A 23634-nucleotide genomic window follows, 5' to 3' on the forward strand; every position below is an offset into this window, starting at 1 on the left:
GCGAGTAGATGTTTGTGGTGCTATAATCCCAGTAAACCAACAGTAGGAGACGGGGGAAGGGGTAAAAAAAGCACATGCAGTACTGTGAACAGAGATCTCACTGAAATATGTGAGCGAGCACAGCCCCCAGCGCTTTGACTCCAGGTCTTCTTCAGGGGCGTGCTGTGTGCTTTGAAGAGTCATGTAGGCACGACGGTGTGGGCATGTAGGTACGTCATCTGGGTCGCTACACGTGGACACATCAACACAGAGCTGCAGCGCGTGTGATGTGGCGTGCACACAGTTTGTAGGTGAGAGCAGAGCAGGTGCTGCAGGAGGCGTGTTAGCTGGAACAGTAAAACTAAAATAATAGCAACGTCCTCTTGCACAGCTCTGCAGTGAGTTCCAAATGTGTGTTTCTGTTTCTTATCTCAGAGATGTTGATGTCTGTCAGCTGTGTTTAGCACGTGTCTTGATGATATTTAGGCATTTCCTGTCAGAGTGTTTGTGACCGATGCAGCACCAGTTCAGACGACTCTCTTGCCTCATAAAAACTGCTTTACGTTTCCCGAAATATGTATTTAAACTAATTATGATTGTCAGAACTTCATTAAAGCTCACACATACACTGTAAAAGTGTAAGTTTAATTGCTGCTTTAAAAATGTGAGTAAATTCAAGTTGAAGATAAGCTTTGGTTCAACTCAAAAAGTTAAGTTATACTGTATAAGTTGTTTATTTCAACTCACAAGTTCAAGATAAGATAACTTCAACTATATTCGTACCAACTGCCATTTCAAGTTAAAGTTTACTCATGTTCTTAAGGCAGCAATTGAACTTTTGTTTTCAAATAAGAACAGATATTCCTTTGTTAGTCCATTTGCAGTGTCACAGCAGCAAAGTGACAGTACAAGAAAGAAAAAATGCAAAATGACAGTAAGAAATACTTAGAAATATAAATATTAGATAATAATATTTAATACATATTTACAAATATTTACAAAATAGACAAATTATTTTAATTGTAATATTCCATTTCATTTCAAGTCAAAAGACTTTAAGTTAGAACAACTCATGTTTTTAAGTTCCAAAATCTGAAAATTAAAATATTCTTAGTTGAATTAGCTTGAAGTTGAAGTTATCTTAAATATTTAGATTAAGTTGGCAGGAAATGATCAGTCGATTCCACTAAAATCCTGCAGGATTTTTTTTACAGTGTGTACTGATAACTTCATATGACTCACATGTGCAGTTGCCTCTGTTATTGCGATGATTTTTAGTGCTCTCTGCTCAAACTGGACCGGTGCATCAGTCACAAACACTTCTGAATTACGTAACGTCACAAGTGGAAAGGTTCAAAAGAACCACGATGACAAAGTAGATCACACTCACCAGCTCCGACTGAAACACACTTCACTGGATTTGTTTAACAACAGCACAGAGCGCTGCTGTAAAGATGAACGCTGGGCGGAATCAACATCTCTGACAGTGTCGACCAAACCCGACCACGACGAGCTCCACCAGCCTCAGACTTCCTGCAGCGTTACTGTGCTGTCAGCTGTTTCTGTTACTGGATCCACTGGGATTGTTCTGCCTCATGGAGTTTTCATTGTGATGCTTTTAATTTTTTAAAAATCAGGGGCCAGTTGCACAAAACACCTAAAGTTTTCTACTTAAGTAATGGCACTTAAGGGTTAATTTCTCCTTAGCTGAGGGAGTTACTTAAGGGTGTTGTGCAGAATCTCTTAAAAGCTACTACTCTGTCATTTTCTCTGCACCGTTTTTCTGTCTCTCTGCACAAGCACAATGCATGATGGTCCTGATTGCTTGGTTAGTGACCATCGGTTGTACACTACTTTTCACTATGCATTGTGGGATACTATGAGTCCAGACATCGCTAAGATCTTTTGTGCAACGGTTTAAGTGATTCCTTAAGTGTAAGACTAAGATCAGGAGAAAACCTTAAATACTTAAGTGAACATTTCAAGGAAACGCTTAAGGGTGTTTTGTGCAACTGTTTTTATTTTAAGGAAACCTTAACTCAGACTTTAAGGAAAATCTTAACTTAAGGTGTTTTGCGCAACTGACCCTCAGTCCTTCAGGAACCAGAGCAGACTATTAAAGGAACAGTTAAATATCCGGGGAAATACCTTTTTTTCTTGTGGCGAGTTAGATGAGGAGATCAACACCGCTCTCATGTCTGCACCAGGAGCGAGGAGGCGGTTGACCTAGCTTAGCATAACGACTGCAAACAACCTGCCTCTGTCCGAAGTTCAAAACTCCACCTGCCCGCTAAAATTCACTAATTAACACATTATTTGTTTAAGGGAATAGTTTGACATCTTGTGAAATACACTTCAAATGCTTATAGATCACCATGTGTGCTAAATATGAAGCTAGCTTTTTAGCTTAGCTTCGCATAAACACTTGAAACAGGGAGAAACAGCTCTGTCCAAAGATAACAGCAACACACCTGTCAGCATCTCTAAAGCTCACAATTTTATAACTTGTTTGTTTAATCACATACAAAAACAATTAAGTGTAAGAACAATATACGCTGTGGATTTCTTGTTCCAGGCCAAGAAATAATCTGGAACATAACCTCCCACAAAACCATAAATTGTAGTTTTCTTGTCATTAAATAAACAGGATATAATGTGTCAGCTCGTTACTCTCCTAGCTTCCAGTCTTTATGCTAAGCTAAGCTAACTGGTTGCTGGTTTTAGCTTAGTATAAACAGAGTGATATCAGTTTTCACATCATTGTTTCATGGTTTTATAGGGACTGATTTGTTGTAACTACCAAATGCTGAGCAGACAACAGAGCTCCTGGTTGGAGGGATGAACTTGTTTGTCATGAGACAGATCAAGAATTCCCCTTAAAACCACAAATTCTCATCTTTAGATTTCTGTTTATGTGCAGATTTAAACATTAAGTGTTCGTTTGTGAGCTTTTTTGAGATGCAAGGAGGTGGATGTTTGAGCTTTGGACAGTGCCGAGCTGTACTAGCTGTTTCCCCCCTGTTTCCAGTCTTTAAGCTAAGCTAAGCTAAGCTAAACTAAGCTAACTGCTTCCTGACTTTTGACGCACAAACATGAGATTGGTATCGATCTTCCTCTCTGAGCATATTAACCAAATTTTAAATATTCTGAAATACTTCTGAAAGAATAAAATCAAACATTAGATCTCAGATTTCTATCAAAGTACATGTTTGGGGTTTGACTCGTATATTTTTCTCCACTCTGCTCTTTAAACCTGAAGGACTGAGGCTTCACAGAACTCTTCGACTATTAAACAAAAGACATGAAGTGTGCAGAGCTGTCCAAATCACATCTGGATCAAACAGTAGCGAGGATGCAAACTATTTTTAGTAGCAGTGTGCAGTGGCAGATGGGAGAGGGTTTCCTGTGTTTGGACAATGGATAATGAGCTGGTTGTCAGTCGCAGACAATTTTGCCATAATAGACTGAGTCTGTGTGACTGATGGAAAAGTAAAAACCCACCCTCAGATACTATCTCTTGTATTTCTGGGCCAATTTTAGAGTTTGGTGGTGTATTTTTTCTGTGGGCGACATAATGTGTTGTCATGTTAAGTTTAATTCTGGCAGCTACGACGGGGTTTTAATCCCTAAAGATGTTTGATGTATTTAAAACTCTCACAGAAAGTGGCAGGTTTTTGTTTTTGTTGTGTGTCGAATCAGAAAGGAAGCGCTTTTTTCTCTTTGATTCACAGAGATTTGATTTATTTTGAATTTAAATCTTGAGTTTTACAGAGATAAATCATCATCGGGGAGAAAGAACTACACCTGCTTCAAACAGATGACCAGAAAGCAATACGGCCACAAACCGTCTGTGTTATGAAGCACACAACTAAGGCTACGACTAACGATTCATTATTGATTAGTCTGACAAATATAATTTCTTCAATCAGCAGTTCAAAACCTAAAGATGTTCAGTTTCTGTGACTGATATAATTATCGTTTGTTAATTAAAGTGTAATATTTCCCTCTAAGATGATATTTAGTAGAAACATAAAATAGCTGAAACTGGAAATTTTGAAGTAAAGTACTTAGTTTTTCCGCCTCTGTCACAACCTGAAACAAGCAATATATGAGTCAGGATTCATTTCACATTTTATTTCAAGATCACTCTTGAAATAAATCGGACGCCACAGATCTGTGATACTCTGAAAATCTGAAGGAGGATTTTTTTTCTTTCTGCCATTTTTTGTTTTTTTGTTTTGCCTTATGGCTGAAATCCCACCTGTGTGACTCACCGTCGACACAAAATCAAAAAATAACCTGCAAATACTCGTTGATCCACTGTAGGTTCCGCTGTCTGTTGAAATTACACCTGTACTTTACTGAAACACAGTAAGTTGCACCTGATAATGGAAGAAAAATGATGATCATGATTCTGCTTTTTACTTTGCTTTTAATAACAAGTGACCCAGAAAACAGCAGCTGTATATTTTATGTAAGTACTGTATTAGTTTTAAAGTAGGACGCCATCATGCTGCACTAGTAGAAACCGGCCTCTCTGTGTCATGTTGGAAAAGAAAACACTTCTAAACATGACGGAGCAAAGTCGTACTTGAACACTCAAAGAGTACTTGAAAATAACTTTTTTTTATCTTACCTTGCCAAGGGATATATGTACAGCTGAGACTATGGCAAAATAAATAATGCACATCACAACAATATTGTACTAATATATAGAAAAGAGCATCCACAGCGAACATTATGGATGTGTTATCCAAAAACTGGGACTGTTGTTGAGTTTTAGGACTTTCACCAACCGGAAATGACTTTAAGTTTACAGAGATTTATTAAATGATTATTAAATTCTCTATACAATTGAAGTTACACAAGCTGCAGTCGTGCTGTTCATCACCGTGTGCTGCGTGAGGGGATAAAAAAAAAGAAAAAAGGTGCTGCTGAATGTATAGAAATGTCCGTTTGGACCAGATGGTTTCCCCCTGGGAATTCTGACTGTAGTCCAGTTCCGGACGAACCTACAGCAGCTTAGTCACGAGCAAAAGTACGGCAAAAGTATTATGTCATGCTTTGTTATATCCAGCTCATCATCATGTGGTACAGGGAACAGCGGGGGGGGGGGCTGGGTGGGGGGGGTGGACACAATAACACATACACTTGATTAAAGAGCAGCGATACTGTCTTAATGTTGCCTTCTTAATCAGGCCACAGCCATAATACTGGCTTTTCTTGTTAAGACAAATTTTCTTTATATATATATATAATATTTTTTTTTTTCCTAGGACAGAATATTGTAATTTGACTCTCATTATAGAGAAATATTGATTGGTACATTTCCACCTAATTAATTCCAATTAAAATGGTGGTGTAATCTCGAGTGTGTTTTAGTTAAGCAAGCAGAAAATGTTAAATTATTCAACATACATGAATAATAAAGATTTACAGTATAAATGAATAATGAATGGTGATTTACTTGGGTTTAAATTGAGCTTCTCTTTGTTATTTTCTATATGATTAATGCCACATTACAAAGGTCTTTCCAGGAACTTATAGGAAACTATTCACACATCATAGACCCGTAAAATAAAGAGTTACCAGCTATTTTTGAGGCAGGTGTCTTTACTTGAATACCGTGTACACTCAGTTTATTAGGTACACCTATCTAAAACTAGTCTGCAGTCTGATGCAACAGTCCTGCAATAAAGCCTCAATTCATGTTTGTATAGAAGTGTATGGTTATTTTTGGAGGCTGTAGTTTATGGTGCTGTTGTGTTATATAACATTATACTGAGTTATACTGTTTTTTAATGTTTTTTCCACCACGTTTTATATCATCAAGGTTAGACTTAATGTTACAATTCAACAGCACCACAAACTACAGCCACGAAACAGCAGCAACACACCAAATACTGAACAGTATAACCTTGAGTGTAGGATTTATTTTAGGGTTGTTGTATTAGACAGCATCAGTTTAAGATAGGTGTACCTAATAAACTGACCATGGAGTGTATAAGCTTTAATTAAGGTATTGTTTTAGAGGTGCAAAGTGATGTCTCAATAATCATGATAACAAATGTATTAGCAAGCAATACAGGCCACATGAAACCACTGAGCTGAAGCCACGTCACCAAAACTGAACATTATTAAGCTTAACTGTCATTTCCTGTATTGAAACGTAATTGAGTTCCTGCAGTTTTGTCCACTCCTTGTATAACATTATTTTTACTTGAAATATTTCGGGTTCATTTCTGTCTTAAGGTAAAAAGTCTTTTTTATCAAGTCTTGAGAAGTTATTTACAATCGGCAAAATAACCAGCTAACTGGTTAGCAAAACCCAGCTAATCTTTCAGATATATGTTAAAGTTACACTCAGGATCATGCGTTCACAACCATTTTGACGCCTCAAAACAAAGCAATGATTCCTAATCTCTCCTGGTTTAAATCAGTTTATTATTTTTCAGAATATTTTTCATTTTTAGAAGCCTGAAGAAAACAAAGATTAGAGGAAGGTGTGAAAAGGTCCACATGACTTTTCATTCTGCTGTGGGGTATGTGACGCCCATGTTGGGAACCGCTCCTCTGCCACGTTGAAATAGCACCAACAAAATGAACGATGAAGCCGAAGATCAGGAAAAAAAAAAAAAATTTCTTCTGTCGCCAGAAACGTTGAAATGAAATCGCTGTGCGCTCCGAGAACAGAATTATAACATCAAAGTGTCAGTTGCCTGAGAATAGAGCAATTAGGGCTGTATCTCGTTATCAGAAATTTGCTTGCCACTACAACATCAAACCAGCTTGTAAGGCCTGGCTGTGTGCCTGCGAATCTGCCTTCAGCCATTAGATGTGCACAGAAAAGCAACAGAAGGAGTATCCATTTGACAAATCCCTGTATTGGCCCCCCGTCGCTGGAGCATCTGCTGTTTTCTACTTTGGCCATAGACCTGAGTATCTGTGTCAAAGACAGAAATAGTTGCACTGAGAAGGTCATCGATGACATTACGTCACTTCGTTTCTTCTCTGGCTTTGGAAAAATTCTGAGCGGGTTAAAACTGAAGGTGTCATGTATTAATGCCAATTTGGACCCGGCATTAAAGCGCACTTGTGTTAAATGCTACAGAGATGTTTTCCATTAATTAATTTTACTGAATTGGGCATGATTAATTAACCACAGTTTTCAAAGATCTGCCAGGGCAAATGTATTCCCTGACGTGTTGAGGAATATGGAAAGAACTTCACACATAAAATATTTGTTTAAAAGTGTTTATTTTATGGTTCAATTTGGGCAGAACAAAAAAACTAAGCACTTGCACTGTAGCACTGATCATTCCCTTAGGCAGGCACTTCCACTTTTGATGACATCACAACTTTTGTTCCTGTCAAGTTTGAATGGACTTATTGCAAGTTGCTTTGCAGACAAGTGTCTCCACAATGAATGTAATATTAAAAAAAAGAAAAGAAAGAAATGCAGAATCTAAGAGGATACTTTGGCTCCGAAAATGAAATGTAAATGTTACGAGCCGTCAGAACATCCGTAACTTTGTGATGTCACACCCTCAGCCACGCCCCCCCCCCAAGCACGGCCCACCCAGACCCACCTTCCAATCGTTCTTGTCTGATCAACTGAAGCCCAAATCCATGAACATAGATTTATTCTCTTTTAATCCAGTCAGGAGTTGTCATGAATAATATAACAAATATATATAAAAAAATATATATATATAACAAATAACAAAATAGTATAGTCTATACATAAATGTTGCTTCACTAAATTCCCTCCCTCATTGTGGAATGACCTAAAATTAGAATTTTCCCATCTTTACAAATGTATAAAAATGTCAAAAGCTCCTATATCAGGAAACTATAAACTTATGTCTGAATATAATTTATTCTGATCTCTTGCTCGTTTAATTATTTCTAGTTAATTGTTATTTTAATGGTTCAACTTCCTCTATTTGTATTTTTCTTTCATGTTTTCTCATTTCAACATTTCAACCCTGTTTGTTTTGTTTGGGAGAGGAGGATTTATGTCCAGGTGTTATAAATAAAGTTAGTTTAAAGGTTAGTCTAAGTGCAGAATTAATTCTTAATTATGATTTCTCCTTCACATCTTTCCCTTGACCTTTTCCATCCAGGTCAAGGAGAAGTGGTTCCGAAAGGAGATAATTTGGACTTTTCGGCCGCAGCCATGGAATTAAATTGGGATAAATGTCTACAATGTCAGGCTCCGCCCCTGGATCGGACCGGGAGGCGTGTTTCTGTTAACCGAGTGTCAGTGAACGCTACATATGAGGGTCTTGCTGTCTCTCTAACCAAAGTTCAATGTCCGAGAAAGTCTCCGGGCCTCCAAAATGGAGCTGAAGGATCTGGCTGTGAACGCGTTGCTCCAGAATAAGAAGGCGGCTCTTCTGATCGGCGGAGCCGGCGTCGCTGTTCTGGGACTCGGGCTCGGATATAAATACCTGCGAAAGCCAGAAAAAGTTGTGCGTGTAGGCGTAGTGTCGCAGCTGCTCATTCACCCTCTCAAATCCGGCAGAGCGGTGTCTGTGGCTCTCGCAGAGTGTCAGAACATCGGCTTGAAGTTCGGGGAGCTGCAGGATCGGTGAGTGCTGTGCACGAAGGATTTAACGTTATAGTGGTTGGAGTGCAGCCGATCACTTGTTCAGACAAAACACGTGAATGTGCACTGTTAAAAAAAAAGAAAAAAGTGTTACTTAAGTAGGCCTCCACCTCTGAGGTGCAAACATCACATCCACTCCTCTGGGTTCATTTGACATACTGTGATTTTACTGACCTGAGAGGAGGAAGTCTAAACATCCACTATAAATAAGAATACCTGTGGCTGAGAGTTGGAACGACTTTACAGCTTCTAAAATAGTCAGAATTTACTTAAAATACATGTTACATTTGAACTCATCCATAATAATCCACTAATGTAGCCTAATATATTTCATATGGAGGTCCTGAAAGATATAATAAATAAATAACAACAACAATAATAATAATAATAATAATAATAACCTCAATTATTAGCTCCATAATTGAAATCCATGAAAGGAACGATTTTGCTTTATGAATATTTTTACTTTTGATATTATTCAAGGAAAATCTTTCATGCAGTAACTGTAAACACTTTACTAGTAAAAGTGCATATGTTCAAACTGTGGTTAAGACTTTGCTAAACCTTATGTCTTAATCATCAACCAGTGAACACCAGCCGGGCTGTGCTGCTTACACGCAGATACATTGTTCTTTATGATTTTGTCGTTGAACCCTTTGCATCCAGTTTGAAATGGGAGAAAGTTCAAACTGCATTAACACCCTGACTGTTTAATCTGGTGTTGGAATCTGGTGGTGATTTTCCTTAATCACGTCCCAATATTTACATTATTCCTGAACTTTTGTGGAGATTTTCATAAAGACTTAATGTGGTTGCCTAGTGATAGTACATCAGACATGACAGGTAGGACAGGTAGGACATCAAACATGACATATGCTTTGCGTATGATTCCCAGAATTTTGGGTTAAAAATCAAATGTGATGTAAATCTGGGATTTCTGCATGAATCAGCAGTACCACTGTATCCATGGTAACCTCTGATGTTATCAGTCCTATCTTGTTTTTACGTTGTCATTCCCTTTCCTGTCACATTGCCTGACGGCTGTGAGAGCTCAGAGTGCTGCAGGTTTAGTGTCTGGACTTTGGAGTTCAGCCGGGGATGCCAAATTGTGCAAACGAGGGAACTCCACAGTTGTGTTTTGTTTTGTTTGCAGACACTGGCTGGTGGTGACAGAGGACGGTCACATGGTGACGGGCAGACAGGAGCCCCGTCTGGTGCTGGTGTCTCTGACCTGCGAGGGAGGTCAGGTTTGTTTGAACGGACCAAATATGGAGGAGCTGAGGTTCCCCGTCAAACAGCCCGACAACCCCGTCATCGACTGCAGGTCTTCTGTGACTGATTCCTCAGCTGTTTATTTGACTTGTCTTTGTGGTTGTTTGTTTGTTTTTATTATTATTTTTGGTATTTTTTGTTTGACCAACAGCCCCAGAAATACCCAAAAATATTTAGTTTACAATCATAAAACAGAAAGTGATGAACAATATATTTGTAGCTCTGATATCTGTTAGTTTTGTCAATTAAGGATCATAATAGATATTGTAAAATGTAGATAGTGTTTAGTGCTTTTTGCCACTGTTATTTTTACATTGTTTACTCATGTTCCAACTGTGTTTTCAGACTTGTGTAACACTTGTTGTTGTTTTTCGTGCTGCAGAGTGTTTAGCTCCGACATTCAGGGCCGGGACTGTGGCGAGGAAGCGTCTCAGTGGCTCACTCGCTATCTGGGGGCAGAGAAAACCTTCCGCCTGGTGCACTTTGAACCCCAGATGAGGGCCAGGAGACCCGTGGAGATGGAGCCTCTCTTCCCACAGTACGAGGTATTTTAACGCTCCTCTTCTCCTGCTCTTTTTGTACTTTGTTTTTTCCTGAATTGAATCCCACAGAAATCACCATTGTTCTCTGTGAGTGAACTTGTGGTGTTTACCCGTTTCTCCAGCAGGTGGCGTACCCAGATGTCGGACCTGTGATGCTGCTGTCGGAGGCCTCCGTTAAGGACCTCAGCGGCAAGTTAGAGAAGGACGTCACTGTGGACCGTTTTCGCCCAAACATTGTGATTGGTGACTGTGATGCATTCGATGAGGTTTGTAGATTTCTGTGTGTTGATGCTGATTTCTTTCCCTCGCTGGTTCCTCTGTTTGGCCACAAGATGATAAATCCTGGTTAGATGAGAAAATAAAAACATATCAGAGAGTCGTGTAAAGATAAGATTAGAAACAACAGATCCTGTGGGTCTCTACGCTACAGCCTCTCTCTTTTACTTTTCCCTCCTGTCTGTAAAATGATCATTTGGTTCTTCTGACTCATACTTCGCCCTTTTCAGTGTGAGCAGCGTGGACTAAATTTATCTCCAACTCCAAAACCAACTGCTTTGCTTTTTCAGGATTCGTGGGAAGAGATCCAGATTGGCAGCGTGCGACTGCAGCGTGTAATGTCGTGTGGAAGGTAACAATGGGTGATGCTTCACACAGATTTTTAATCAGAGACAGAATCACTTCATTTACCAGCGATAAATCTAAAGCTGCAGCGCCGACACTGCAGGGGTTTGTGGTTTGATTCCCTGGATAAGAATGAAATCCAGTCCGATACCAATGATTGTCAAATGAAATGTCTATTTATATGATATTAAAATGCATGAATTTGTATTTCTGTTTAGGGTTAACAGGATGGATAAAAAAAGTGTAACTTTTGTCTTTTCCAGATGTATTTTCACCACAGTTGACCCTGAAACTGGTATCATCAACAGAAAAGAGCCTCTGGAAACACTGAAAAGGTGAAGCTTTAACTCAGTATTATAGGTTATAGATTAATATTTAACATTTTAGTGATACTCAGTGTTGTCTGGTTTAAAAGTAACCCAATGTGGGTGACTGGGTCAAATACAGTTTGGGTTTTGTTTTCTGCCTTTCTGTTCTAAAGCCACTGAAAAGTGGGATGAAAAACACAACCCGAATCCTGGGTTATCACCATCTCTGGGAGTTAAATTACTTATTTTATGTCAGTCAACTTCTGCTGTTACTGTTAAGATTAAATAGAAATTGTTATGAAATGATGAAACGATGAAACAAGCACATGATGTTCAAACCGTTCTTTTATTGCTACATGCAAAAAATATCTAGTCAGCCATGTAAATATAACATATTTTAGTGTGTAAGATGGTTTTTGACACTAATTGAAAAAGGTCCCTTTGTCCAATTTGCACCAACTTTAAGGAGAAGAAGAAGAAGAAGAAGAGGAAGAAGTGATTTCAGTTCATTGCAACCAGACAATTTAATTTAAAGGACATTCAGTTTGAAAGTTTACTCTGTGGTAAACGCTTTACATAGCGCTCCCTGTAAGACTGTCAGACTCACGATGGCGCCTACATTACCCACAAAGCAACTCGAACCGCCAACGTTTTCAGTCGGCTGTTGTGTTATGTGTTGATTATAGCAGCTGCCTACATTTACTACAGCGTGAGATGAAGCAGAGACGAGGAGCGAGCAGCAGAGGTCTCCTTTCTGACTCCACAACCTGCAGATTCTTCATTCATTTTTCAGACTTTAGTCTTTGGTCCCAAATGTTTTATCAGACTTCGCACAGCTTCCTCTGGAGACACTGAAGGCTTTAATGTTTTTCACACATGCAGTCACACTGGCTAAGACCTGAAAACAGACTGATGTGTAAAGTCGGTGGAGGGTGACATTATCCAGTAGACCTGGTGGAGATTATTTTCAGTATTCATAAGCTCATTTCAACTGTGGTTTTGCCTAAATTTAAATATATGCATATCTTATTTTTCTTTTTGCAGTTGTTTTCAGCTACAGGACATATCGTATTTTTTACTTTGTGACAATATGTTTAGGGGTTTGGTGTCAGTAAAATCTGGCAACACTGGTGGTAAGATGATTCATTTGTAGCTTCAGTGACTTTTGTGTTATTTTTAAAATAGAGACTAATAGTTGTACTATTTTGGTGTGTATTCTGTTTTAGTAATTTATCTTTAACACTCCTTTATCTCCTGAGGACAGTTTTCCTTATCTTTAGTTTATTTAAATAGGGTTTGTATGTCGTTGTCAATGAAAATGCAATTATAAACTTTTCTTGTTCTCTTAAGGAAATCTTTTTTTATTTTTAAGCAGTGAGATATTTCCATGTATGTTGCATGCAACTTGATAGTGACCCTCTCCCCTTTTTCCTGTCTGACGTCTTTGAACTCATCCTGGTGACAACTCCTCCACAGCTATCGTCTGTGTAAACCGTCCGAGAAGCACATCTACAAGTCGTCGCCGCTGTTCGGACAGCTGCACACCGTGAAGAAGACGGGGATCCTGCAGGTCGGCGACGTGGTGTACAAGATCAGCCGCTGATAGAGGGAGTCGGAGAGGGTAAAACATGGTGTCAGAACATTCAGTCGCTTTTCTGAAGGAGGGAGAAAGTCGCTGTATAATCACTGTGTTAACCCACACTAAAGAAAGCCCTTACATAGATGTACTACGCACAAATAATGAAGAAAAAAAGTACAAATATGTAACAGTTGTATTAAGTTTAAAATACATCAATAATCAAGTTGTTTTTTTTATTGCTATAATACTAATGGAATCTGAATTAAACACATTTCTAACAACTGCAGGTTGAGGTCAGTGGTCATTAAATCCTAATAGTACACGATGCCATTAATGAGAGAAATTAAAAGGTTCCAGTTTTTGCAATAAAATACAGAATGTGCAATTATTCCTCAGATAAACAGGACAGAGAAACAACAACAACCTCTGGAGGTAAAAAGTAGCAGGAAGAAACCTCCAACAGAACCGGGCTAAGGATGGGCGGGCATCTGGCCCGACCGGTTTGGGTTTTTTTTTTTTTGCGGTGGAGGGTGGGGAGGGTGTTGACATTTCTTATTCCTGTGCCCCAGAACAGATTGATGAATATTTGTGAACATGCTGCACTCTCATCTAAAGTTAGAAACCAAAGGGAGAACCTTAAAATGTACAATGTCATCCCAGTTTACTCTATAACAATGAATGGGGCTCTGATGCTGTGAGGCCTAGAAATGTTTTTCTAATTTCTCAAACCAAAATGGATGTTTTATATCTTAAACCTTATGTCCCATTTAAAATCTGGATGAGACCTGTTAGGAGGTGCTCTACACAGCTGCTGTAGATTATGTGGTTAGTGAAGTAATGCATTTTTCACAGTGGCTCAAGGTAATTTCAGCTGTATGACTTCAGTAGCCTGACTGATGAAAACTTTTGGCTTTTTTAGAATATGACATTTTCAAGTTTATACTTCTAATTATACACTGCCCCCATGCGGTGATTGGGCAGTGTTGGCACCATTTTGGATTTAAATACCGACGACTAAAAACATGATGGTGTCAGTGAACCACTCTTGGCTCGGTGTGCAGTCCGCGGTCAGTAAGTAAAATACTCGGATCTCCTCCTCTTCATCACACCGGTCTCCGGGAACCTTCGTCCTCTTACATCTTGTTTGCAGAGGAAATCAACTACCTGGTACTGGAGGTAAGTGTAAAAGTTTTAGAGTTTATCCAAAGATCCTACTTGATTGGGAAGATGGCTCGTTTGTATGGTAAAAGCCTTGGGTAAAACAATGAATTCAATGGAACTGAAACATTGATTGGGCAGAGGGTTACTCAGCACAAGGTTGAGACGCTGAATAAATTTAAGTTCATTTTTCTTGTTGTTCGTTCTTTCTGAACGTACTGGAACCCAGGATCTGCCGATGAAGGCAACAGAACCACGTGCCCTCTGGACTTTGCTTTGAGATTGGACAGGATACTACTACTAAATTAACTATTTTTAATTCAGTCGTATTTGCCAGTAAACAGTGTCAGCTAGAATTAGGCCTAGGGTGAAATAGACTCTCATTTTCATTGGCACCAGTAAATATCACTTAAACCACAACCAAGTGATGTAAGTGTAACAGACTGCTGTGTTTGCCATGTGCTTTTTGAGGTGTGTCCTCCGAGAATTACAGTCGACTGCCAGGAAAGATTGGTTGTTGTTGTGTGCCAATGTTTTTTGTATTGGTACAGACTGTAATGTGTCAGGTTGAAAACCTGTTTGTATTGCATTTCTGATCAGCTAATTCCTCATTAAGGTGGGAGAAAAGTCAATCTACTGACTATGTTTTGTTACACTGTATTGTTGGTATTTGAGCTGCTTTTGCAATCAACACTGGAAATTTGTGGACATTTTTTCTCTTACTGGCAAAACGGGGACGTTTCGACTTTGAGGGGGGGTCTTGTAATACATCCATGGGCGTACCAAACGTTGCTATCAAGAAACCGGAAGTAGTCAACCGCCGTGGGTGTTTACATCCGGTTACCTTCAGTGCCTGTAGCCGATCAGTAAAACACCCAAACGTGGACAAAATTATTGTCAATGAGTCATTCCACAACTTACCGAAGACCACAAGGCCGATGTCAACAGAATCGCCGAAATGTTTTCAATAACATCAAGCTCTAAACTTGAGGCTACGAGTTCTTGGTCGAAAAACGACTTATTCGACGATCAAGGCAAGTCCCCTGACGCTAGGCTAACGCTAGGCTAACGCTAGGCTAACGCTAGGCTAACGTTAACTGGTTAACTGCCTGGGCTAACTGTAAGCAAGCTCACTGTTTAACGATCTCTGGATATGTTGGGTTTATTTTATATTCATCATCATGTTCTTACTCAGCCGTAGCTAGTTTTACTATTTCAAAATGTTTTTTTAGTAACGGAATTCTAATATTTTCCCCTTTGCCCGGATATACGCAGTGTCAGAGATAGTAGATGGAGAGGTGGCAATTCAGGCAAGATGCCACAGATCAATGAAGAGAGCAGCCACATTACCTCCAGGTTGCCTATATCAAAATCAAAGTCCACCCCCTTCTTTTCCACAAGGACACCTGGGGCAGCCCACGGACTACAGGAGGGACTCATTATGTCATTGGTAAGCATTTGCTTTAACTTATCAGTCACCTCCTGCTGAAAGTGAAGGGGAACCCCTTTTTTTTGTTGAAGAAAATATACTCAACTTCTCCTTAGTTCCAAAGTTTGCTGTATTGGTGTGATTTTATTGGTATTCCAGAATACTGTGAGCATACCTACACAGAGCAGGTCTGGGACAATGACTGGGACAGGTCTACAGTTGAGGAAAAGGGTTATGTAACGTGATGGAGGCAGAGTCTCTAAACCCATCCCTTTTTAAAAAAGCCCAAAAGCTTCCAGTTTTCTTTAACCAATCACACCTGACCTGATATTTTTTCCCACACCCAGACAGATAGTTTTGCTGCCACTGTCATCTCACCTGCAGGATAATGAGCCAGCAGTTATTTCATGCATTATGATAGAGGCGTGATACGACTTGAATAGGGAGTAACTCCAAAAGTGAGAATAAATCCAATGTCTCTATAATTAAGGTTCAGTGTTCAAGAAAGTGTGCGGGCTTCCAAAATGGACAAGAAAGCGGCTCTTCTGATCGGCGGAGCCGGCGTCGCTGTTCTGGGACTCGGGCTCGGATATAAATACCTGCGAAAGCCAGAAAAAGTTGTGCGTGTAGGCGTAGTGTCGCAGCTGCTCATTCACCCTCTCAAATCCGGCAGAGCGGTGTCTGTGGCTCTCGTAGAGTGTCAGAAAATTGGTTTGAAGTTCGGGGAGATGCAGGATCGTCGAGTGTTGTGCACGAAGGATTTAAGTTTATAATGTTGGAGTGCAGCCGATCACTTGTCAGGTTTTTACTGCTTACACTTTTAAAATAGTCAAATTTAGCATCTTACATTTTATAATCCACTAATGTAGTTTTTTAAAATGTATTTCCCTATAGATTATATTTATCTATATAGATTTTCATGGCATCCTTTTTGATTAGTTTATTAATGGGGGGTTTTCAAAACATGCGAATATCTCTTACTGTCTCATTTATTTTGCCATTTTTATGGAAGTCCACCTGGAAAAGAGAAAAAAGGTGAAATATGGGAATGACAAAGTAAAAATAATCATGGTTTAGTTTTGATGTTGGCATCTTATTATTTTGACTCAGTACTACTACTAGTATACATAATGAGGTTCTGAATTATCGTGAGTGTTTGTATTTTTCATCGTAGATTTTAAATCCCTGTTTGAAGGAAAATAGTCAAAGGTTTCCCCTCTCCAAGTGTAAATCTGGTTTAATTCTTTCACAAATGGAATAAACTTCAGACTGCATTTGCATAGATTACACTCCCTGAATGTGTAATTTGGTTTTGGGAGGTGTTTTTCCTTCATGTCCCAATATTAAAATTATTTCTGAACTTTTAAGGAGATTTTCATGAAGTCTTGATACAGGTCTGAAACCCTGCCAAAATTTAATTCAGTTTCCCGGTGCTAGCACATCAAACATGCCAGGTAAAATGCAGGAAAAGGTGCCAAATGGTGCAAATGAGAGAACTTCACAGTTGTGTTTTGTTTTGTTTGCAGACACTGGCTGGTGGTGACAGAGGACGGTCACATGGTGACGGGCAGACAGGAGCCCCGTCTGGTGCTGGTGTCTCTGACCTGCGAGGGAGGTCAGGTTTGTTTGAACGGACCAAATATGGAGGAGCTGAGGTTCCCCGTCAAACAGCCCGACAACCCCGTCATCGACTGCAGGTCGTCAGGGTTTGGGTTTTCTGTGGTGGTTTATTTGTTTTATTCCTTTTTATGTGACGTCAGCTGAGAGTGGTACAGTGGAAGTTGCCGTTTTTTAGGCTACCAGGGAACATTTACATTTTCTTGACGATTTATTATTTCCAGTAGCTACTTATCTACAGCTTGATTAAATGTTTAATCAAAAGTATCAAGTGTCTATTTTAAAAATATGATAGTGCCTAAAGCCATCTTTAAAAATACCAGAAAGATACAAACAGTTGAAGTCTAGGGCTGCAACTTACGATTGTTTTCATTATCTGTTAACCTGTTCATTATTTTCTGGATTAACTGTTGGAAAATAATGAAAAATGCCTGTTTCAATTTCCCACAGTTTGTGCTGACATCCTCAAACGTCTTAATATTATCTGACCAATCGTCCAAAATATAAAAGTATTTAGTTTACAATCATTAAACAAAGAAAAGCAGCAAGTCATTGAATCTGAGAAGCTGAAACAAGTGAGTTCTGCATTTTTGCATAAAAAGATCATTAATTGATGATCAAAATAGTTGGAGATTAATTTTGTATCTCTTATATCTGTTAGTTTTGCCAATCGTGCATATTTTATATAAAGTGGACTATAATAGATATTGTAAAAAATGTAATTTAATTTTAAAATGTTAGTGCCTATTGACTATTATTGTTATTTTACATTATTCCAACTGATTTTTCCAGACTAACACTTGTTGTTTTTCGTGCTGCAGAGTGTTTCGCTCTGACATTCAGGGCCGGGACTGTGGCGAGGAAGCGTCTCAGTGGCTCACTCGCTATCTGGGGGCAGAGAAAACCTTCCGCCTGGTGCACTTTGAACCCCAGATGAGGGCCAGGAGACCCGTGGAGAAGGAGCCTCTCTTCCCACAGTATGAGGTATTTTCAGTGTTGTTAATTAAACTAATACTTTTAACTACATTTTGTAGTAACTTGCTGGAAGTTCAACTACATTCATATGTGCTTCAGTCTTGCGGAAGAATCGCCTCAGCCGGACTCGCACACATACAAAGCTGACATTACTTACACTTTCCCATAAATAGTGGGGTATTGTATTTTTATTTTATTTTTTTGTTTCTATTTTTTTTTTACAATAAACTCAATTGAGTGGCATTTTTTTATATTTTGCTATAATTTCGTATCACATGTACATTGTTAGTTCATCATTTTTTTTTTTAACAAAGTAGTTTGAACTACTTTTTCTGAGTAGCTTTGACCAAACTAGATTTCTCAGAAGGGTAGCTTTGTTGTTGTTCGACTTCTTCCAGCGTGAAGTAATTGATGTTGCTGTTAGTAGCTTCCCCAACACTGGGCATTTTAACGCTCCTGTTCTCCTGCTTTTGTCTGTGCTTTGATTCTCTCCAAGTTGAAATCTTAAATATTGTATATTTGTGATTGCACTTGTGGTGTTTACCCGTTTATCCAGCAAGTGGCGTACACAGATATCGCACCTGTGATGCTGCTGTCGGACGCCTCTGTTAAGGACCTCAGCAGCAGGTTAGGGAAGGACGTCACTGTTGACCGTTTTCGCCCAAACATTGTGGTTGGTGACTGTGAGGCATTTGATGAGGTGTGTTGGCAGCAAGAAGCACATCTGAAAATGACTTTTCTTTCCCACGCTGATTCGTCTATTCGGCTACAAGATTAGAAATCTGGCTCCATTCAAAACTTGTTTTCCTGACGGCGGCAGCAGCAGATCTCTCTTAAATCAAGGTCCTGTCTCATGATTTAGTGCTGCCTTGTCTTCCCTGTGCTTTCCTGCATCTTGCTGCTCTCTGCCTGGACATCTTCACCTTTCTGCACCCCTTCCTGGCTGAAGAAGTTTTAGGATTATTATTCTGAACTGACAGTAAACATATCGAATGTGCATGATAGAGGAAAATTATCTTCAAAATATTTACTATTTTTACTATAAATATAAACATTTAATATTTACTGCCGCTACAAGAGGGCAGTGAACTACATGATGAATGCAACAGGTATCAGGTCCATTATGAGACAGAATGCTGTTCTGAGATCAGCTGTAATGAGGGATATCAATTGATAATATATAATTGATTGTTCTGACTGCTGGTCTTGCTTTCTACACTTCAGCCCCTGAAGTTTGGCTTAATTTTTTCCCTCCTGTCTGAAAAATGATCATTTGGTTCTTTGTTTCTGACTCATACTTCGCCCTTTTCAGTGTGAGCCACGTGGATTGAGTTTATCTCCAACTCCTAAACCAACTGCTTTGCTTTTTCAGGATTCGTGGGAAGAAATCCAGATTGGCAGCGTGCGACTGCAGCGTATATTGTCATGTGGAAGGTAACAATGGTCGATGCTTCACACAGATTTTAATTAATTAGAAAGATATATTTATTCAAAATCAATTAAAAATAATTTGTTTATATATATATATATATATATATATATATATATATATATGTGTGTGTGTGTGTGTATATGTGTGTGTGTATTTTGGGTGGGGTGGGGGGATATATGCTGTAGAGATCATGGACTTGTTGGCTCCCTTGGTTTTGTTGAGAGGTGACTCCTGTAAGGGAATGAAATTTGAAATATAAAGAGTATTAAAAAAATTTTTTTTTGATTAATTAATTTACCAACAATGAACGTAAAGCTGCAGCACTGTTTGGGGTTTATTTGATGTTAAAATGTATGCATTTGTTTTTCTAACTGTGGAGATTAAACTGTGACTGTTGTTGTTTCCAGGTGTATGTTCACCACAGTTGACCCTGAAACTGGTATCATGAACAGAAAAGAGCCTTTGGAAACACTGAAAAGGTGAAGTTTAAACTCAGCATTATTTATGGAAGGTTACTGTTTTAAATTTACAATTAGGGCTACTTTTTGAAACCAGTTGGAAAAGTCCCTTTGTGGTTTATCAGACTAAACACGGCGTCACTCTGGAGGCAGTAAAGGCTTTAACTTTTCTCACATTTCTAAGACCTGTAGACTTGGTGGATAATTCCCAGTCTCTATAATATCATTAAACTGTGGTTTAGGGTTTGCCTGAAGTTAAACTGTATACGTGGCTTTTTCTTTTTGCACTTGGATTCAGCCACAGTACGTATCAGAGGCATTTCCTCCCAGCCTCAGAGAACAAACCCAATAAAGGATATTACTGCAAAAATAGAGACTAATAGTTGTACTTTTTTGGTGTGTATTCTTTTTTTCCTAATTTATCTATAACACTCCTTTATCTCCTGAAGACAGTTTTCCTTAACTTTATTTTATTTAAATGGTGTTTGTACCTCGTCAATCAGAGTTTAAATCCTAAACTTTACTCCTTCTCTTGAGAAAATCTGTTTTTTAATCAGTGAGATATTTCCATGTATTTTTTTTTTTCCTGTCTGACGTCTTTGAACTCATCCTGGTGACAACTCCTCCACAGCTATCGTCTGTGTAAACCGTCCGAGAAGCACATCTACAAGTCGTCGCCGCTGTTCGGACAGCTGCACACCGTGAAGAAGACGGGGATCCTGCAGGTCGGCGACGTGGTGTACAAGATCAGCCGCTGATAGAGGGAGTCGGAGAGGGTAAAACATGGTGTCAAAACATTCAGTCGCTTTTCTGAAGGAGGGAGAAAGTCGCTGTATAATCACTGTGTTAACCCACACTAAAGAAAGCCCTTACATAGATGTACTACGCACAAATAATGAAGAAAAAAAATACAAATATGTAACAGTTGTATTAAGTTTAAAATACATCAATAATCAAGTTGTTTTTTTTTATTGCTATAATACTAATGGAATCTGAATTAAACACATTTCTAACAACTGCAGGTTGAGGTCAGTGGTCATTAAATCCTAATAGTACACGATGCCATTAATGAGAGAAATTAAAAGGCTCCAGTTTTTGCAATAAAATACAGAATGTGCAATTATTCCTCAGATAAACAGGACAGAGAAACAACAACAACCTCTGGGATTAAAAAGTAGCAGAACAGTAGCTATTATATCTGTTTGAATGCTGATAATCTGTTTAATTATAAACATCCCCCCATTTAATGCTCTTAACATTTTAATGTCTTCTTATTTTAAGGCATGTGTTTATTTAAAAAAAGAAGCCTAATTTCAATATTTTTTTTAAAACATTCTTAAACATTCTCAATTATATATGATATCTATTAGTTTTTCTCATAGTGGTATTTTCGATATTGGTTGTATTTTAGATGTTAATGAAGAAAATTAAGAACTGCTCAGTGTGTTTCAGTTTGGGATCCATGCTGTGAATGTTTAAAGCCGCTGTATAAAAGCAGAGCTGAGCCTGTTCTGTATCACCTGTCAAGGTAAATATTTCCCAGCTTCCCTGTTCTCATGTGTTTGATGCTTTAATTTAGGAAAAACTTCCAAAGTTTCCCCAGCAGCATGTCAGTGGGTCGGGGACAAACATGCTGAAGCTTCTGATGGAAACAAAGATCAAACCTGTGACCTTTCAGTTAATGGGGAAAAACCTGTGCACCCTGTCAGTGTGGAAGATTGATGAACTAACAGGTGGAGGTGTTTTACATCCAAATATTCTTACATTACCTTGAGTGTGAGCAGTTGAAGCACTGGTGGCGCCTGTGACACTCAACAGTAGTTACACAGCACGGCCAGCAGGGAGCAGCAGTCTTTTCTTCTTCACAGTAAGAGCCTGAAGATGTTTCTGGATATTTGTTTAACAACCAGTAAATTTGTGTTGCAGTGGGGAAAAAAAACCTCTTTGCAGCAGTGACAACTCAGCATGGTGATCATCTTGTTTATTTCGAACTGATGTATGAACATAATTGATGGTGGAGCTTGATTTGTTTTATATTTTTCCAGAATCATCCATTCAAATGCAGCAGCATGTTTCTTTTTAATGATTCCAGCACGATATCCATTCATCCATGAGGTTTATTTGGTTTTCTTACATCAACAAGCAACAAGTTTATCAACTCACTTTGTGATTTCATGGCAGTTTATGTGTTAAGAGGAAGAGATTCACTGTCACAACACATGTTGATTAATGAGCTTTACTGGTACTGATAAATACCAGTAAACTCTTGGCAAGAAAGTAAAAAAACACGTTGCCTGGGATTGTCCTCACCGCGGTTAGGAAGAAAGAAAAGGACGTTCAATAACAGCAGAGAAGCAATGGTTAGAATACAAATAAAAAAATATTCCTTTCCTTTTATGGCCCAAAAGTGTTTGTAATTTCAGTAGTTCACAGTATAAAAGGAGGTAAAAACAACAGTCCGGAGTGGTTGCAACATCTATATATTTTTCTTACCTATAATTATAACTATTACAATATATTTCCCATATTCATGCTTGGAAGAATCTTGTGATACGATTTCAGGCACCCCTAAAGTGGGCCGTACCATTTCCTAACCCTGACTTTAAGTCTTGTTTACTTTCCTTGCTGGTGTCAGTGACACAAGCTTCTGTGAGAGCCATCCACACACAATACTGCATCTCTTCTGGCATTGTTCGTATACACAGAAGTCCTGGAGAGACTTCATCAGATTTGTCATTGGACATATTTTTAGGGATTTTTCTTTCATTTGGGAGAATGTGGTGTTTTGTTCCTTTAGAAACCAAAAAAAAAGAATGATAAAATACTTTTATCATCAACCTGTTCACCAAGGCCTATGGCCTCTAGCTGCTTCATCTCCTCCAATCTCCTCCAATCTCTGCCATCCCTATTCTGTCTCGTCTTGTTTTCATTTTTTTGTTTATTTTGTGTTTCTTTCCCTGTAAAATGGCCTTGGGTACCTTGAAAGGTGCTTTAAAAATTCAAGTTATTATTATTACCTCACTACTTGTGTAACATCAGATGGTGAATCAAGGACAACCTAACAAAAACGTGCTTTCCCTAAAGCTATTTAAACAATTTTTATGTGCAGGCCGTTTGTTAAACTTTTAATCTGAGTGAGTGATTTGGGATTTACAGTGTAGGGTATGCAGCTCAGTTTCTCTCTGTGTGCTTCTCACTTCCACAATATGACTCGTATCTAAACTTTTTTTCATCACTTCCACTACAGTTTGCATTCTTAGTCCCTTTTCTCATCTCCTCATACAACTTCAACTGCTTCATCATACGAATCCAAGGCAGAAACACAGTTTCTTCAGAAATTGCAGTTTCTAATGTATTATTATTGTTATATGGTTAGGGAGGACAATGTGTGGTAAAAGCATGGAATTAACATTGATCGCACATACAAGTATTGAAATACTGACATAGCTACGTGAGTTCCCCCAGATACAGCACGACTGAGATTACTGAGGGATTGCACCATGATGGTTCTGGGCTGCTGCGAGCTCCTGCCTGCTGCTGTCAAAACGGCCCAAAACAAGACAGTACTACACCGTAAAATGGGGATATAGAGTGGCGAATTCGAAACATTCATTTCTCTTTAAGGCTAACTTTGGCTGATAGGAAATACAGTT

At 38.8% G+C, this 23634-nt stretch overlaps 2 protein-coding genes across 2 annotated transcripts; both read left to right on the plus strand.

Moving 5' to 3' along the window:
• Positions 1-8272: 8272 nt before the first annotated feature.
• On the plus strand, positions 8273-13198 carry LOC111225521 (mitochondrial amidoxime-reducing component 1-like). Its single transcript, XM_022750451.1, has 7 exons — positions 8273-8572; positions 9744-9914; positions 10245-10407; positions 10527-10670; positions 10971-11032; positions 11289-11360; positions 12810-13198. The coding sequence occupies exons 1-7, from the start codon at positions 8322-8324 to the stop codon at positions 12934-12936; spliced, it is 990 nt and encodes a 329-aa protein (XP_022606172.1). The 5' UTR covers positions 8273-8321; the 3' UTR covers positions 12937-13198.
• A 2807-nt stretch (positions 13199-16005) lies between these two features.
• LOC111225522 (mitochondrial amidoxime-reducing component 1-like) lies at positions 16006-20996 on the plus strand. Its single transcript, XM_022750453.1, has 7 exons — positions 16006-16244; positions 17026-17196; positions 17938-18100; positions 18648-18791; positions 19464-19525; positions 19931-20002; positions 20613-20996. Exons 1-7 carry the CDS (start codon positions 16024-16026, stop codon positions 20737-20739), a joined length of 960 nt encoding a protein of 319 aa, XP_022606174.1. The 5' UTR covers positions 16006-16023; the 3' UTR covers positions 20740-20996.
• Positions 20997-23634: the final 2638 nt, after the last annotated feature.

This window comes from Seriola dumerili, unplaced genomic scaffold, assembly GCF_002260705.1.
Source record: "Seriola dumerili isolate Sdu_G_001 unplaced genomic scaffold, Sdu_1.0 BDQW01000149.1, whole genome shotgun sequence".
Classification (NCBI taxonomy): Eukaryota; Metazoa; Chordata; class Actinopteri; order Carangiformes; family Carangidae; genus Seriola; species Seriola dumerili.

Excerpts from the sequence above, each read along its gene's own strand:
- LOC111225522 (XM_022750453.1), top strand. The coding sequence starts at position 16,024 with ATGGACAAGAAAGCGGCTCTTCTGATCGGCGGAGCCGGCGTCGCTGTT. Across the intron at positions 17,197-17,937 it reads AACCCCGTCATCGACTGCAG|AGTGTTTCGCTCTGACATTC; the intron begins GTCGTCAGGGTT and ends TTCGTGCTGCAG. Across the intron at positions 18,101-18,647 it reads CTCTCTTCCCACAGTATGAG|CAAGTGGCGTACACAGATAT; the intron begins GTATTTTCAGTG and ends CCGTTTATCCAG.
- LOC111225521 (XM_022750451.1), top strand. The coding sequence starts at position 8,322 with ATGGAGCTGAAGGATCTGGCTGTGAACGCGTTGCTCCAGAATAAGAAG. Across the intron at positions 9,915-10,244 it reads AACCCCGTCATCGACTGCAG|AGTGTTTAGCTCCGACATTC; the intron begins GTCTTCTGTGAC and ends TTCGTGCTGCAG. Across the intron at positions 11,361-12,809 it reads CCTCTGGAAACACTGAAAAG|CTATCGTCTGTGTAAACCGT; the intron begins GTGAAGCTTTAA and ends ACTCCTCCACAG.